The 19,050-nt window shown below is 33.8% G+C and overlaps 1 protein-coding gene across 7 annotated transcripts in view; it reads left to right on the forward strand.

Annotated features, from left to right (window-relative positions):
- CALCRL (calcitonin receptor like receptor) overlaps positions 1 to 16,530 on the forward strand; it is an 86,885-nt gene extending 70,355 nt beyond the window's left edge. For all 7 annotated transcript variants that reach the window (XM_087819721.1, XM_016213132.2, XM_016213060.2 and 4 more), the window contains 6 exons: positions 2,923 to 3,076; positions 4,303 to 4,363; positions 4,446 to 4,512; positions 9,139 to 9,357; positions 9,489 to 9,530; positions 15,196 to 16,530. In XM_087819721.1, coding sequence (XP_087675847.1) covers positions 2,923 to 3,076; positions 4,303 to 4,363; positions 4,446 to 4,512; positions 9,139 to 9,357; positions 9,489 to 9,530; positions 15,196 to 15,420 — 768 coding nt within the window. In that variant the 3' untranslated portion in view covers positions 15,421 to 16,530. The remainder of the gene's footprint in view (positions 1 to 2,922; positions 3,077 to 4,302; positions 4,364 to 4,445; positions 4,513 to 9,138; positions 9,358 to 9,488; positions 9,531 to 15,195) is intronic.
- The last annotated feature ends 2,520 nt before the right edge of the window (positions 16,531 to 19,050 follow it).

Raw genomic sequence — 19,050 nt, forward strand, 5'->3', positions numbered from 1 at the left:
AGGTCCTGATATATGGACTATGCATGTAATTAAGTACTCATATTGTAGTATATTTTAAGGTCTGACATATAGAGAGTATATGTAGCTATTTTCCAATCTTGAAAGATAAATAAATCTCAATATTCCTCAAGTTAACATGATTGAATATTGAAAGGAAGAATACTTTTTTGCTTCAGTTATTTATATATGTTATACATATCTTCACCTCAGTTTATGGCTAGAGTCCTGCTACTGATAGGACATAAGATTTTATGACTATATAAACTTTACTCAATCAAATTAAAAAAACAATCAACTGTGTAGTTAGCAAAAACAGTACATGGAAATGGAAATTTTTAATTATATTTTTGGTGTCTGGCTGACTTTAAAATGTTGACAAAACCAGAGAAAACTGAATTATACATCCCCTATATAATGTTATATTTTATTACCATAAAATTATTAAAGGACTCTACCAAGTTCTCATGTCTCAGCAAACATTTATAAAATGTTTCCTTACAATTTCTTTGGAAGCACAATTTTTAGGATCGGTATCAAAAGATACACAAATAATAATCACAGAGGCTGTCATAACATATTTATAAAAAATAAGCTAAAATTTACTTATACAAATGTATATATTTTTGTGAGCTATATATCTCTGTAAGCTATATTTAAATTAAAATATCTAAATATAATTTATATGTGCATTAATAAAAAACATTCAAGTTTTTAAAGTCATATATTTTCATAATGTTTATAAATATCTATACTAAGTTTTATATGGATTTTGGAGGTGGGGTATATATATGTATATATAAAGTGTTTGGGGGTTTTTTTAGAGATTAAGCTATCTAGTTACTGAAATCCGGAAAGGGAAGGAATTTTCACTCAGTGGGTCAATAAACAATACTCTGATGTGTGTTTTATGTGTGTTTTTAGGGTAATTTCCAAAATTCTAAAATTCCCTGCATTGTTTGCACAAGTGCATCCGGACTTCTTAATTTTGTATATGTTCCACTCTAAAGTCACTGGGTGAGGAAACACACTGGGGTATAATTAACAATATTAAAAAAACAGCCAATGTCCTTCCATTTTATAGTGAATTTCTCTAGAGCAAGGAGATTCAGAGTTCTGTCATGAGGCTCAGAGCAAGAGATTTTAAATCTTATATTTATATACACGGACATCGTGTTTAACACACAAATTGCAAACTATATATACTTAGTTTTAATATATTCTTGGAAAGAAAATTTGTCTATTTTTATCATCAATGCCCAGCATAAAGATATTTTTCTGAAGCATGCTTTAAGTTATTTCTATCATAAGAGTTTATGGGTTAATTTTTAAAATGAAATTAGGAATTAAAAACTCAATCAGATATGAATTTTTAAAAACTATATAAGTAAAAATTTGAAGTTGAAGTCTATCTTTTTTATGTAATATAATGGAATAACTCATTTTTAACTTTGAGAGAATTTTGCTAATATGGTGTTATGTATGACATCAGGTATATTTTTAAAATTTAATGTCATGCAATCCGAAAACATATTTAATGAAAAAATTGGTTTTATAAATGTCCTTAGTCAGAAGGCATTGTGTATAGTAATGAAAACAAAATTGGAATTATAGGTCTTGTGTTCAGGATGTAGCTTTGATTGATGTATGAATATTAGGAAATCATTTAACTTTTTAAGTACAGATTTAATCTATGAAATATGTGATTAATAATAATTCATGCCTCAGAATTATTTTAAGGATTAAGTAAAAAAATATATAATAAAATATTTTTTAGCTAACTCATGTGCAAATATTATTGTTACTGTTCTGTGATAACCCAACATCTACTTTCCAGTGTATTTCATTTCCAATTTTCTTTTTAGTGAAAAAATATTTATTTCAAAAAGATGATAATTGCTACTAAATATTTATTGAATTACAGGTTGGAAATTGGAGCTGATGGGAGTAATTGGCCACATATTTCTGGAAAAGTTTTTAATTTATTTCCCTTGTTAAGAGAGTAAACTATATCTCTTACTCCTTAGTGTTTTCTTTACCCGATATTTTTTAACTTCCCTCTTTCTGTCTCCTTAAGAGTAGAGAAGAGAAAGTGGAGACCTCAGGAAAAGAGGAAGGAAAAACAGTACTTTTTTCTTTGTATCTACACGAAAACCTCAAACCCCATATTTGGATAAGATAAAGTATAGGCTCATTAGGTTATTGTTTAATAAGTATTTGCACTGATAGCATGTAATATGCAAGACTTTCCAAGTATTTGGCACTTTTCATGAATCACTTTTCTTTCTTTTTTTTTCTTTCTTTTTTTTTTTTTTTAATATATCTTTATTGATTTCAGAGAGAGGAAAGGAGAGGGAGAGAGACAGAAACATCAATGACGAGAGAGGCATTGATCAAGCCCACAACCCGGGCATGTGCCCTGACCGGGAATCGAACCCCGATTGCCTGGATCCCAGGTCGACGCTCAACCGCTGAGCCACGCCCAGCCGGGCCCATGAATCACTTTTATAATTAAGATCATTATTAAGATTTTTTCCAACAGAATACAACAAAGAGTTCATAAAGACATCATTAAAATAAATGTAAATAGATGCAGTCATTCATGTGCAAAATTTTTACACTTAAAATTACATAATAACTAAAACACATTGGAGAAATAGACCTCCACTAAATATAGAGATTTGGAATATGTACATTTCCTTGGCAGTACAATACACTATTATAAATCTCGAGTCAATGGCTAAAACTTTGGAGGTACCGTCAGATGAGAATGAAGACGGGTGTTTTACAAATCTGAATCATTTGTGTATAAGATTTTGAGTAGAGAAAAGAAAACTCTATGTTTCTATACAACCGACCTAAACTAGACTTTGTATCTGAATGCATAAACAATTAAATATTGCCTGCTTTCTTTTTTTCGCACAGATTGGTTGTAAAGTGTCCCAGTTCATTCACCTTTACCTGATGGGCTGTAACTACTTTTGGATGCTTTGTGAGGGTGTTTACTTACACACCCTCATCGTGGTGGCCGTGTTTGCAGAGAAGCAACACTTAATGTGGTATTATTTACTTGGCTGGGGTAAGTCCTGTCGCACCTATCTGTTGATTCACCTTATTAAGAAATCTTTTAGAGTATGCAGAGTTCCTCTGTAATAAAAACATACTTATTATTAGTCATTTTAAATAATGTTTAGGTGATTAACCTTTGCTTACCGCTGTAAATTTATATATTGAAATAAAATACCACTGATTCATTGTTTTTAGTAGCCACAGGTCAATTACTAATACACTGCTTTTTTTTTTTTTTTTCTATGTAATATTCCAGTGTGTATCTTGGCTAAATATGTAGTGACTAAAACAATAGAATTAGAATAATGAATTAAGATCAAGTCCTCCGAGTCTCCTTTTTCCTCATGTGCAAAATGAGAACACTGGGCTTAGCCAGCTTTGATTTTCCATTTTGAAAATATTTGTTTAAAAAGAAAGCATTGTCATTTTATCTAAGAGTATAAGGGACCAGATATAGAATAAGAGCATGCAAAACGTCTGTTTTCTCCACATCATCTCCTGACACGGTATTACTCACAAAGCAACAAGCGTGCACCTCTAGCACCTAAAAAATAAGAAAACTAATGCAAAATACAAAATGCTAAACATAATTTCAATAGGACTAGTTTCCAGAAACATAACTGAAATTGCACTTTATCTATCTACCTCTCTACCACCTCTCTCTCTCTCCACCTACCTACCTACCTAGTCAGACAATAGACACAGATATATACAGCGATGTGTGCGCACACACAGTCTTTGGTACATTCGGGTTACCTTTATAAAACATTTCTTCCAAAGATCTGACTTAGTATGCTCAAACATGCAAAATTTCTGAGACATAAAACATGTTTTTTTCTTTCTCTTTTCTTTGTATGGTCGGTCAGTCCCACTTTTTCCCCACATGTGATCATCTACCAAATTTGGCCAATTCCACCTTACAGAAAATATATGAATGCTGGACTTCTTTTAAGCCTTGGGGCTTAGACAGCAGCGTATTTATGGATTTAGTCTCTGGGGTCCACTGATTCAAAATGGCATATATTAGAAAAGACATGCACACACAAAGCTAAAAATATAAATAGCTAATATTTTACCATATTTACTGCTTGACTATACCGATAATATTTACTCAATAGACATGTGACAAGTTACTTTTGCTCCTAGAGTATCTCTGAATTTCACATTTCATGACACGCCTTAGGAGCTCCATCTGTAGAGACTGCTTATTTATTTTTTTTTCTTTGATATTTGCAGGATTTCCACTGATTCCTGCTTGTATACATGCCATAGCCAGAAGCTTATATTACAATGACAAGTAAGATAATATCTCTTTCTGATTTCCGTTGGAACTAAGTAAAACAAAATCTTGAACATACTTCCTCTGTCTTGCCCCCTAGCTGCTGGATCAGCTCCGATACCCATCTCCTCTACATCATCCACGGCCCAATCTGTGCTGCTTTACTGGTACGTCATTAAAATTCACATTTTTTTCATTAGCGTTCGTATTTCAATTTCATTGCCTGAGTCATCTGGTCTGTGGTATCCTTCAGGTTCCCAGAGGACTCAGACAACATGTTCTCAGTGTTTAATTGGAGAGCGTTTGATGAAGGTGTTATATTATATTAGCTGTTGGCAGGAAGGGTAAAGGAACTAATTCATAAGGGACGGTGAGGCACTGGGGACAAACAATGGGAAGTTGTTATCACAGCAAGACCGGCAGAGGGGCCAGAGCAGTTACTGGATTTGAGCAAGTTCGGGGAGGAGTCGCCCAACAGGAGCGCTGGCCTGGGGGTAGAGGAGCACAGACGCTGCCAAAACCACAGCCTGGCGGGGAAAGGGAAAGAGAAAGAAACACTCAGACTTCTCTCTCTTCCCATGCTCCGATCCCCTGGTTCCTCCCCTTGGCCAAACGGAGCAAATGTCAGAGGGTAAGAAGCTGGGTGATGACACAGTTCCCCGAGGAGCCTCCGAGCTCCCTGGGGCACAGAGCAGACCAGAGAAGGTCAGGGTGTGGATCCAGTAAGTGGGGACAGCCAACAAGAAAAGCTCCACAGCTATGTCGGTAATGAGAGTAATATCCCAATAAAGAAATGGCTTCCATTTGAAAAAAGAGAGCGTTGCTTAAACATTAATTGTTTTACTGTTATAATGATCATCACTTAATACAAGCGCACTGCACATTTTTAAGTGTGGTTGAAAAGAAACAGAAGTCACATTTAATGCTTTTATTACATTGCTTCAATGGGGAAATAAATCCAAATTAATATGCTTTCTCTCATAATACATTAAAGAACAGAATGTAATTACCGTCTGTAATTACAGTTGATTTAATTATGTATAGACAAAGGTGCTATGTTTCCCAGCCAAAATCCAGTTTCCTAACCCTTGTTTTCATTCTTTTTTTTTTTTTTAGACAAATGTTTTTCTATTATTTTGCTATATTTGCTAGCTGAAATTTAGTATATGGTTATGTGTGAACACAGTTCAAGCCATCCCAGAATAAATCATTGTTAAGCCATTCTCAAAAAGTGGGTCATAACTAAGGCGGTAAATTCTGGAGGCTGATTGCCTAGGGTTAAATTCTTCGGCTCTTACCTTCTGTGTGCCCTTAGGCCTTTAAACTAATCACTATGTGCCTCAAGTCCTTCATTTGTCATTTGTAAAATAGAGAATGTAATAATAGCGATTTTTAATTTTTTTACAAGAAATTAAATGTTAATACATAAAAAGTGATTGTCTGGCACCTATAAAGCATGTAGCAGTCGTCAAATGTCTGGTTTGAGCCTAGCCACACAAGACAGCCAGTTCAAAAACTCAACACATGGAATTTATTATGTCTCATAGAAATGGTAATTTACCTTAATGGAGACTCTAGTGAAAATTTCAGAGGCAGAAGTTTTATTCTTTTCTCCCTCCCTGCACATACTAGGGACATGTGTGATACACTGTGTTTAAGCTACACCCTGAGACAGCCTAGCCGTGTATTTTTTCACTCACAGGAGCTAGCATTGAAACCTAGCTTTACCACTGCTGGTGTGGATCCCTGGGCTGGTTCTGTTTTGTTTTGTTTTTGACCTTTCTGGGACTTTGTTTTCTCATCTGTGGTTATGGAGTAATAAGAATAAATACCTCACAGGACATTATAAGGATTAAATGAGATATGCCCTATTAAGTGATTAACACAGTGCCTAGAATATAATAAACCCTCAAAAAATTCTTTAAAACGTTTCTTGACTGGTAATTTCTACATGATACCATAATTCTGTTCTGAGGAGAGTGCAAAAAAATTAAGATATGTTGTTTGGGCCACCCAGGTGCTTACAGAGCAAATACAGGGCAAAATTTTATTATAAGAGATCTGACAGTGCAGAGTGTATGTGATTCACTGCCTAAATCAGAGAGGTTCGGGAAGAAGTAAAAGCACCTAGCGAATGAAAAATGTAACAGCAAATAACACAATCCTTGGGAAAGCCTGTCTACATCAGCTTTGAGAAGGAAGAGTAGATGGTGCCACTAGGATAAAGTATCTCATAGGAATGTAGCCCGAGTTGCTCAGTAAAAATGAAGAGAAAATTCACATTGTTTGCATAAAACTTTTTTCATCTTCTTGGCCTACAAAAAGATTAGCAGCTTATTTTTTCTACCAGGATAAACTGTTCTGTTTTTATTTAAGCTCCAGGGCCCCTGACTGGTCCTGGTCAATTCCGAGGTCTAGGGAGTGGCTCTAACAATTGTTTATATGGTCACATGTTTTTATACAACTTTTTAAATTGAATTTATTGGGCTACATTGGTTAATAAAATTATATAGGTTTCAGGTGTACAAGTCTGTAACACATCATCTCTATACTGTATTGTGTGTTTGCCACCCCATCATGTCTCTTTTTATCACCATTTATCCCCCCCTTTATCTTTTCCTCCCTCCCCACCCCCATTTCCCTCTGGTAATGACCATGCCCTTGTCTGTGTCTCTGAGGTTGTGTTTTTTTTATAAATAAGCTTTCAACCCCAATCAGTTTCTTTCCACTCAGACTTCCTCTGTCACATTTGCTCCTGAGCAGGGTGATATTTGAGTGGCTACAGCATTTCTGAGATCCTGCTAAGGGGAAGTTCAAGAAGATACATTTAAGTTGGGTTGAGTGAGAGATACCTGGGTCACGTCAGGGCATAGTGAAGTGATTGCTGGCTGTTGCAGTCAGCAGCGACTTCTAGGAATCCTGCTACCGGCTGATTCACCCTGCTTCTCGTCATGGCCCTAGGGTGGCATGTGTGACATGAAAACATCCGGTTGTGCCTGCCAGATATGTGAACTTTGTCAGTGATGGCGTAAAACAGGATTCTTTTCTTCTTAAGTAGTTTTGCTCTAACGCAGATGAGATTCAGGTATAGTTGATCTGAAATTTAAAATTCTTATTCTAGTTTTTATTTAAAATAAATGGAAGTATTGGTAGAAACTAAAGGAGGATGACTTTCTAGTTTCTAGTTGCACACTTTAAACCAGAATTGCCATTCTGGAGAGCCACTTTGTATTTAGAAATTTTCTTATGATGGGCATCTAAATTGCAACATTTCCACTGATTTTATAATTTATGATTTTGCATATGACGATTATACAATATTCTAAATGTACAAGCAGGTAACAGGGCACTATCTTTTTTTCTATGGGTGGTAGTACTTTCTGTTTAATCAAAACTTTTCAAACAGCAACGAATGCTTAGGAAGGGAATGTAGTAGTATGGGTGGAATAACAGCTGATATGCTGATTTGTCAGGTCATTCTTACAGCTGTTGAAATGGCTTATTCTGCTTTTGTCTTTAGCCGAGACATTCCTATGTCTGTAACCGTGTTACTTTTCATGGATGTGTTTCCATCAGGATTAGAGTGAGCTGTATTTTTTGAAGCATATGTTCCACTGAATTATCTAAAAATAGTAGTGGAATATTTTTATGCCCAGTTATTTTCATAACACACATCTTAAATCAACAAATGTCTGTTATTTGTTCATTGTTTTCTACATTAAATGAGATCCTATCATTATTTTTTTAATTTATTAAAGGATATGGATATAAATTACATATTGGTATGTAATGGAAAATTTTTGGATTATAAAAAAAAGCAGAGATGCTAAAGTCAGGGTGAGAAAAAAGGACGAAAGAATAGCATAAGAGCCTAAGAGCCCCAAGGGGCTCTTCTGGAGGTAATGGCCATAATCCTGTGGAAGGTATAAGGAGCCAGCATGAGAAAATAGACAAAAGTAAAAGATACTGACTTGGCTCAAGATAGGAAAGAGAGAAAGTAATATTCGGGGCCAGGGGGTATTTCAGCAGTACTCTACATTTTCTGCGTAACTTAGTTATTCACACTATATTTTTGAAGTTTAATGTCTCCCTTTCAAAAAGAACGTTTGCCCTTGGGGAAAGTTGTTAACACACAATAAGTATGCAATTACAGAAAGTAATTAACGTAACAGAAAGCCTGTGGATGCCAATTTTTTTTTATCTCTAGGATGAGGTAGGTTGAATATCCAATGAGTGATTCAGTCCACTCTAAGGATATAGAGGATTACAGTACTATCTTGGAGGAGATGTGGGGACTCTTATTACAAAAAACAAACAAACAAACAAAAACAAAATACAGAAAGGATAAACCAAAAAGAGGAAAATGGTTATTATGGTATAATATATATTCGGAAAGTACGTAATATGGACACTGATACAGAGGAGATAATTATAAATCAGAATTTGTTTTAAAAAATATTTCCATTGTTTGAGCTGAGAATATTTAAAAAGCTTTAGGTTTTGGACCAAAACAATATAGAAAAAAAAAAAAATGCATAAGAAAATGAACTGAGAAAAACACTCAGCTATCCCTCAACAGTGTGCTCCACAATAATTCCACCATAATCTTTTTTAAAACCGAAGTCCATTAAAACTGCTGTAAATTAATAAATCCCAATTCTAGAAATACAAATTATATCATAGCCTTATCTACTGAAAATATTCTAAGATTTATAATATTAAAGATTCTACACGAGTGCTTCTTGAACATTAAATGTGAAATAATTGTCACACGCCATTTCATTTTCCTCTAGGTGAACCTCTTCTTCCTCTTAAATATTGTCCGCGTCCTCATCACGAAGCTCAAAGTGACCCACCAGGCGGAATCCTACCTGTACATGAAGGCGGTGCGGGCCACGCTGATCCTGGTGCCGCTGCTGGGCATCGAGTTCGTGCTGCTCCCCTGGCGGCCCGAGGGCCGGGTGGCGGAGGAGGTGTACGACTACATCATGCACATCCTGATGCACTACCAGGTGCGGAGCTTCGTGGCCAACTCACCTGTGCCTTTGGGTTTAGTTTGGGCGACATATGCAGTCAGTTGGTTAAAGATAACGTACTGTATCATTTCTGTTTGGAATCAGATTATTCTCTTTTTCTTTTGCAGGGTCTTTTGGTCTCTACAATTTTCTGCTTCTTTAACGGAGAGGTATGGTGATGGATGTTATGTTTTATTGGCAACATAGTTTTAGATTGGCAACATCTTTTTTCTTTAAAAAAAAAAAGTCAGCATTATGAATTCCCTAGGAACGGCTGCTTTGAATTTTGTTTCTATCAGGAAGGAGAACCAGAGAATCTCTTTTCACGGTTGTAACTCTCCTTCCCAAAAGCTTGGGTCATTTTGGAGCTCAAGGCTAGGGCAAATTCAGCCTCACTTTGAAATATTCCGTAAGTGACTTATTGATCTAGTCTTTTGACCTACCTTTTAAACTAGCCCAGTTAAGTCTGGGCTTTGACCTATGTGCAGTGCTAGGCAATCCCTAACCTCACAGGACATGCATAACCTCTAATACGAAAAAGTATTAGCTCATTTTTACTTTCCCCCTTCCGCTGTTTTCTTTTGTGTGTTTTTTTGCCTGGCCTACAATGTGGTATTTGGAAACAGTTTTACTGTAGATACAAACGCATTTTTAAAATTAAACTCTCAGATATATAGGGAGATGCAGTAGATTAGAAAATTCAAGAAACTATCATGTTGTAACTTGAAATGCAGCAATGTAGTCTTGGATATCTCAAGATTCTTATCCAAGTATTTTTTAATTGAAAAGTTTCAGGAAATTTGGAAACTGGTAGTACTATATTTCTTACGCATACGAATAGTGTTATAGCTCAGTAATTTGAGTTATATTGATTTAGCTCTATATGTTTTTAATCTGCTTGACAACCTTTAACCTGTTGGAGGATTTTGGCAAAATTCAACAAAGTTTAGAAATCCAGACAGCAACTGAGTGAGATGGGGACACTTGGTAACTATGAAGCTTATCATGGAGTTTCAGATGGAAAACACATGGAGCCAGTTAGCATAACTTTATAAGAAACATTCCTATCAAACAAATCAACATTGGAAATCATGTACATATTAAAAACTACTAAATGTTGCTTTCTTTTGCTTAAGTAATATTTTATGTCTTTCTCTTTAGCATAAAACTTCAAGTTTAATTTTTAAATATAGGTATTTATTTTATATAGTTATTTATTTATAATGGGATGTAGAAGTGTCAAACAGTACACTATATTTAATACCTAAGTGGTACTTCCATGATTCTTCTGCTCTTCATAGGACAAGAGTGACTGTTTTTCTAAAGTCAATGAGAAGTATAGATAGAAAATGCAATTATGAAGAATAGATAAATCATTCTATATAATAAAATTCAAATAACAATTGTTATATACCACTATAAACTTAATATTGTATAAACTGAATTAGACAATTCTGTTTACTGCTTACATAAGATTTTATAATTAAATATAGATGAGGAAGATACAGACAACATGCAAAGAACATATATGAAATATGAAGATATATCTTTACATTGGCAGAAACACATGATTTTTATGAAGGGTAAATTGAAAATGTACAAAACATAATCAGTAATAAAATATTTTGTGATAGGAAGCAGTGTAGAACAAAAGCATTGATGTGGTAATGTGTTTAAACTCCAAAGATTCCACTGTGTTGTGTGTGTGATGCCTTGGGCAATACTCTGAACCAACCAAAGTTTTAGTGCCTACTTTTATTAAAGAAAAATAAAAGCAAATTCCTCACACAATCTCAGATGGGTTAATGTAAGCTAGGAATATAAAGTTTTTAGCACCATGGTTCACCCTGGGAAGATACCCAATACATGATAGATTTCTTATTAGATTTGTCCAGTAGCTCATTTTCAAAAATACATGAAAAAATGGGAATATTAATCATATTAGAGTTTTAATTTAGAAAAACTGCCCAAGGAATATCTAAACTAATGTCTAACACACTTGTTGCACTCTGTCTGTGTAAGTAAGACTCAACCTTGATCTTCTGCCATGTCCTAAAATTGAGAAAATTTTGGCAATGAAAAATTACAATAATACAAAATCTTTGAGCCAGGTTGTTGCCAAATCTTTCAGTTCTTCACATCTGCAATATCTGTCCCTTTTTCTTTGTCTCTTAAGATATAAGCCCTCTTTGCATATGATTCATTCTCATCTTAAGAAATACTATAATCCCGCCTTTATTGTCTCTCTTCTAGTTTTTCCCACTCTCATAACATGAAAATGCAGCTTCCAAATTCATCTTGTGTGATTCCAACTATGTCATGTACTTCTTAAAATCATTTTCTAAGGGTTAGTTTCCTTTTTTTCCACATTAGGTCAAATAGTTGGCTTTAGCTTAATATCTGTTTTTGTTTTACTCTCACATTTTATTTATTTTATTTTTTAGGCAAAATTTTCTATTTGCATTTCTCACTAGTTAAATAACTGTGGCTTGACAAGTACTCAGGCCACATTCATCTCATCTCTCATGCACTCAGACAAAAATGTGCACTGTTTGCATAAACTAGGAACTCTAGTCATCAGAAGTACCCTACGCAGTCTAAAGGACACATTTAGCAACACTTGAGTGTAGTTCTTTCTTATAAAGTCAACAGAACAGGACCCAATTCTGTAATGAGAACTAGATAGAATTTTATATGAAGCTCTATTAAATATATTTTTAATTGATTTAGGGTAAGGAGTATAGAGTTGGTTCCTTATCAGGTGCTAATGGGTATGCAAAGTTGTAATGTTATATTCTAAATAGTTGGCCTTACTATTTATATAACTCTCATGTCAAGCAATGAGAATTTTAATGTCTTTAATAACATCAGGCCATCTTCCCTTCCAATGGCAATTTTCCTTATCTTTCCCTATTAAATTTTTCTCATTAAAAGTTTACTAAGCCCGGTTGGCGTGGCTCAGCGGTTGAGCACTGACCTAAGATCCAGGAGATAGTGGTTCGATTCCCGGTCAGGGCACATGCCCGGGTTGCGGGCTCCATCCCCAGGAGGCAGCCAGTCAACGACTCCCTCATCATTGATGTTTCTATCTCTCTCTATCCTTCTCCCTTCCTCTCTCTGCAGTCAATAAAAATATATATTTTTTAAGTTTATTAAAAGTGGCCACCTTAATGTTCTTTTGAATGGGTGTGATATTGCATTAAAGGAAGCAAATGGAAAGCATAACATCTTTATAGAGAGTAATATACACAAACAGATATCTTCAAGGCCTACAGGTTTTAATTTGGCTCTTTTTTTAAAAAAAAAAAAATTTTATTGGTTTCAGAGAGAGAAGAAGGGAGAGGGAGAGAGAGAGAGAAACATCAATGATGAGAGAGAGTCACCGGTCTGCCGCCTCCTGCAAGCAACCCCGGCATGTGCCCTGACTGGGAATCGAACCACGATCTTCTGGATCCTAGGTCGATGCTCAACAGCCGATCCAGGCCGACTGGGCATTCAGCTCATTTTTAACTTTAGTAAATAAGTCCCCACAGTTCGGGAAACAGGTTTTCCATGGATTTTGTTTGTTTGTTTGTTCGTTTTTTGATGATTTAGGTAAAAGAAAGAAATGAGTTGATGATCTTAATCAAAGCAGTTAATGAGCAATCTGTCAGATATTTTAAAACCCACTTTGGCTTTTAGAGTTTAAGCTTTCCGTTTTAAGACTATAAGTACTACATTCACAGCTAAGATATTACTTCCTGCCAGTTTCTTCGTAACATTTATGTAGAATATTTTGTACACAGTTACACTCTACTTCCTTTCATCCAGAAACTATATGGTGTATGTCTTCAGTCAGTCCATCATTTAGTAACAGTGAGGGGTAATGAATTAGCATGAAAATCAGGATCAAAAGCAATTCCCATCAGAAATATCTAGATAATTGGCCAAAAGTCATTTTTGTTTTAAACCTCTGAATGTTTATTTAAAAGTCACACTCTAAAGCCATTCTCATTTGCTTATGTTCTTAAAGATATTACATATGCAGATACTATTTTTTAATTAATTAACTATGTTATTTGGAGAATTTAGAAATACATTACTAAACCATAAGGGAAACAAAGCATAATTATTTACAAGATAAATATATTTATTGTCCTATGAAAACTGTTATTTAAAAAAATTTATATGACTCCAAATTATTTCCTTCAGATATAGTTAGCATACCTAAAGAAATAAGCTTGAAAATCCTGAAGTTCTAATTTCATAATAATAAAACTTTTAAAACCAATTTTTTACATTTCTCATTATATAATTTGTGAATTACAGAATAGAGAAAGGCTACCAGGAAATTCTAACTCAATTTAAATTCTGAATAAAGAAATTCATTAACTTTATATTTGTTTCTTCTGGTTTTTTACATGCTAAAATATGAAATAAGATTGTAAGTGATAGAGTATAGGAGACTCTAGCAAGACTTTGAAGATTCCCACAGTGCTGCAGACAACCTGGGAATATCTATTGGCTACAGATTGTAATTAGGAGAATTAAGTTTTTTTAATCTATTACACAAGAAAATGAAAAGACAAATAAACCAGCCCCATTTTAAATTAATATTGAGTAAAAAAATGAGGAATTCTATATAATTAGTAGAAAGTTAATTATTGCACGAGCATGTTTATAGTACATAAATTTATAGAAATTTGCCTTTAGATGCTCACATTCTCTTTGAGGAAATAATTAAAGGGTCAAAGAGCAATAGAGAGCTTGAGGAAGACAATTTAAAGCTATACATGCTTTGGAAAGACACGGATCAAGCCACAGGGATGTGGATACAGACTCCTGACCAAGACACAGATGGCCCCCAAGCCAGTCTCCTCACTCATCAGACACCTGGAAATGCCCAGGTTATGGAGTGGGAGGTGTAATTGAATATTCTCATTTGCACCCACTGACTCAATACAAAGAAAATCACCCTATTGTCTTCTGCTCAATTAAAACCAAAGCCGCCATATTATTACCTATCTAGTTTTTCTTAATACTCATCTCATTTGCAATTATTTGTTCAAGACTTTGTTCCCTGTGGGTAGTAAGCTCCATGAGGACAAAAACCCTGATCTTTTTTGCCCCCTAGAATGTAGCACAATACCTGGCATATGATAATTGTTCAATAAAAGGTTATTATTGCTGCTGCTCATGATGATGATGATGATGATGATTTATATCCCCTGTACCCCTACCTCTTTTTCTTTTATCTCTTGTCCCTCTTCTTTAACACTCTTATCATCACATTCTATTTATAAAGATATTGATATAAAATTCCAAGTTGCACACAAAAGTTTGTAAGTGCATTTGAATGAACTATTTGCTTTACAATACATTCATATTAATTATTAAAGCTTTAAAAACAAGGCATGGAAAGGAAAATATTAATGGAATCTAAAATTACAGCCTGGCCGGGCATGGCTCAGCGGTTGAGCGTTGACCTGGGATCCAAGCAATTGGGGTTCGATTCCGGGTCAGAGCACATGCCCGGGTTGTGGGCTCAATCAATGACTCTCATCATTGATGTTTCTATCTCTCTCTCCCTCTCCTTTCCTCTCTCTGAAATCAATAAAGATATACTAAAAAAAAAAAAAAAATTACAAAGTAATTGCAATGGATTTCCTAATATAAAGATGGTTCACTCAATTTATTTTTTAAAGTAAGTTTAAAAAGCAATATTATTCACTAATTAATATCAATGCCTTTTTTTTAAAAAAAAAAAGTCTTTCTATATAACTTATTTTATTATACAATATCTTCATTTTAAATAATGGATTGCTCTTGTCTTTTCTGTTTCTTTTTGATTGATAGGTTCAAGCAATTCTAAGAAGAAACTGGAAGCAATATAGAACTCAGTTTGGAAACGGCTTTTCCCACTCAGATGCTCTTCGTAGTGCATCTTACACAGTGTCCTCCGTCAGTGATGGTACAGGTTACAGTAATGACTATCCAAGTGAACACTTAAATGGAAAAAGCACCCATGATATTGAAAATGTTGTTTTAAAACCAGAAAAGTTTAGTGATTATATTTTATAATAGAGGCAACATTGTTTGACTATATTGTTCCACTCTTAACTTGAGGACTTTGATCCATGATTTTATAAGCAGAAGAATTCAATATTAAGTGAATTTCTTGATTGCCACAAAGAGTCCCTCACATGAATTCAGTAGTTTGTTGATCAATGTTTAACAACTAGCTTTATGGGGGGGAGGTGCTCTGATTTGTAATGTGTGCCAGTTTCTATGGTGTAAATAGTCCTACCATGGCTGATTTCAAGCTACAAGTTTGACACCACTGAATGTGGAATTAAAAAAAGGTGACCGCAATCAATTCTTGTGGTTGGAATCAACCAGTTCTAGCACACTGCATGCATTAAAAAATGAATGAGACTGTAAAAGTTCATATACACATTCAGCATAAGTCTACTCTTGTTGCCTAAAGAGACCTAGTTAAAGCCTATAGGAATGGATGCAAAATTAACTTTTCATTTGTTTATTTAAAAACTTTATCACATATTCATAGGTGAAGTTGATTTTTTTTTTTTGCTCAGAGAGCATTCTAGCTCTTTTTGTATTTACCCTTTCAAATGGACCAGATAAAGGGATGATTATTCCTGTTGGCTTACCCTCTCCTTCCCAAGAAAGGCATCTGAGCAGAATTCTTGTTGGGTACTCATTTGCTGACACATCACACATACCCTGTGTCATATCCGATTTTATGACATAAACAGTATGTATGACATGGAATCCTACTTTGGTATCATTAGGGAGACATCTTGGTTGATACTACAATACACTTTATCAGCTACTTTCTTATCTTACCACATAAGTGGGAGAGAATCAGTTTCCCCGTATCTGTAAATAAAAGCGTTGCCCCTTCCATTCTACTGTGTAGACAAATTAGCAAGTATTTTACATAAAGAATATCAATGAAGAGTTTCTTATTTCCTTTGGAGTTTGTAAAAAAAATTGTTGTGAAAGATGAGCTTGTAAATACTCTGTTATTCTATTTTATAGCCTCAAATCAGATACATGCAACCTGGGTAAGATTTTTAAAAACAAATACATAATGTAACAATGTATGCATCTTAATATCTGATACTGTGTCTGGGCTGATTTTATAATAAAATAGAGTCTGGAATTTTATATTTGGTAAATATATTAAAGACAACCAGATGCCAGCATCAGAAGTTTGAGAACTAACAGAAATATCTATAAAAGATATAAAATATTTATTAAAAACAAACTCAAGACCATTGTTTTATTGAACATATTAACTTTGGTGTTTCATACTTAATCGGTATGTTTGACATATTTCTCTTTTTATTTTGACGATGAACTTGCATTCTAATTCAGAAAATTTAAGCAACTCCTACTGTAATAAATGCCAGTTCGCTACTCTTATGGTTTTTACCACATAAAAATATTAATTTCCTGACTTATACTATATGAAGGCGTATGTCTTTTGAAATGTTTCAAGTTATTTAAAAACTATAGGAATGCAATATATATCAAATAGAGTATAATACTCTTTTAACAGAGCTACAATATATGATGATAGAAATCAGTGAAAGATTTTAATATAGCATTGAGGAAGAATTGTTGTCAGAATGTTTAAGGAATAATTGAATTAAGATGGAAGAAAGCCTTGCTAATGAATTAAAGCGACAGTTAAATGGGGATTCAGTTTGCTAATGTTACTTTTTCCTGATTTATGACAAACAAAATACCATCAATTAGCAAAAGTCCATTTTGGGAGGAGACATCACTATGTGTATGTGTGCTTACAGTGTGTCAGTTGCTTACAGTGGATTACACTAGTGACTTAGTCATCATGGGTTGTTTCTTAAACCATCAATAGATGGTGAGTTCAGAAGTCATTTGAAATTTTCCAGGATAATTATCAAAATTGTAAGAATTAACATGTTAAATGGTCTGACCAATACATTTATAGTTTACCCATATACATGTAAAACTTTTATTAAGTTAGTTCAAATTTGTGGATTTCACAGCAAGTTGTCAGAAAAAGGAACACGGGCTGTTCTAGACAATCTACTGCCTAAATTATACAAATTCCTTTAAATTAACTCACTTTTAGCTATTTATTATTCCAAGACAGATTCGAACCCTTTGTTGACACTGCATATTTCAGCATTCTTTTAGACAAACTGTCCAGTCTCAACCATAAATGACAGTAAAAAATGTCAAATTATAAGCTAGCATTATATTAAAATTATACTACAATTTTCAAGTATTTTTTATTGTGATTTTTATTAACTTTAGATCAGATTTCTTTTATGTCCAGGATTTATCTATTGTACAGTCTTCAATTAATCAGTGTTAATTTTGTACCCATATTTTTGGGGGATACTATTTTTAAATATTAGAATTCTCTTAATTAGAAAGCTGAATTTCTAATTAAGATTTCCTTTGTTTCTTACTCATAAAGTAAAATTAAAATTGATATTTTTAAAAGTAAACTTCTTTGGTATCTAAAAAATAATTTTGGGAATTTCTAACTTTTACAATGTAGACCTGCTATTTTTCTGCAAGTGCTTGTGAAACTCACATTGTAATTTTTTGAATATTCTAATGTCATTTTTTAGTTTCTGAAGTTATTTTCCAGTGCACTTGTTCATAAAATATCTATTCTGTAATTTAGTGTTTGTTCAAATGTAATCCAGTGTACATAGAATTGGTGGTAGCTGAAGTGCTGTTTTTATTGCTTACTACTTTTTTAAAAATGTGAACCTGTTTTAATTTTCTCTTGTTTTAATCTGCTAATAGAAACAATCATTTCTTTTATCTGTAAAACATACTTAAGATATTTGATCAATTAAAACAACTCATGCCTACTTAATGTATATCTCTATATTTCGATTCTATGAAAATGTTAAAGTTATGAGTTAAGTTGGTTTTCACTCATGTTCACTGCGATGCTCAATAATCTAATTTATAAACATAATTCTTTACAGCAATCAGTGACATACTTCTTAAAATCAATGACTATATCTCTATTACCTTCTTTGAAGTCTCCAATATACCCACAAGTCATTCCATAAATTCTATTTTAAAATGTTATGAATTTGCTCTCTTAGTGGAAAATTCCAAATAAATGACAAAGTATGCAAATTCCTTCCTAGACAGAAAGAAAGGGATTCCCATAAAGAGGGAAATGTACAAGGCTTTGCCTCCTTTCCTCATTATATTATGTTGGGTAGTTTTGTATTGGAAAACGGAAAGGAAAGGAATCTTTTAAAGTAATTTTTTAGAATAAAATACGTTATAAAATAAATTTAAATCAACAAGATATATTGAGCATCTATTTAAAAAGCACAATACTAGGAGCATTGCAGTATAAAATGGAGTCCCTCCATAGAGATTTTGCAACTTAAATAGAATTTTAAAATCTGATATGTTTCTCCTTACTTTCAAATAGACATTCCTCCACTAAATACTTTGCATTGCATAATCTTTGCTTTAAATCTATGAAAGCTACAGTTTAAGCTACACAAATAATTTTACAACATAGCTCACAGGAGCAGATGGAGAATTAAAAAGTGTTGACTTAAATCTGGTATCATTCCTCCCAAGTACGAAATAAATTTTTTTATGTTCCAATTGGAGACTATATCAAAACATCCCAGGCTTTGACCCAGAGAGACA

The sequence above is a fragment of the Miniopterus natalensis genome, chromosome 8, assembly GCF_054644295.1.
Source record: "Miniopterus natalensis isolate mMinNat1 chromosome 8, mMinNat1.hap1, whole genome shotgun sequence".
Lineage (NCBI taxonomy): Eukaryota > Metazoa > Chordata > Mammalia > Chiroptera > Miniopteridae > Miniopterus > Miniopterus natalensis.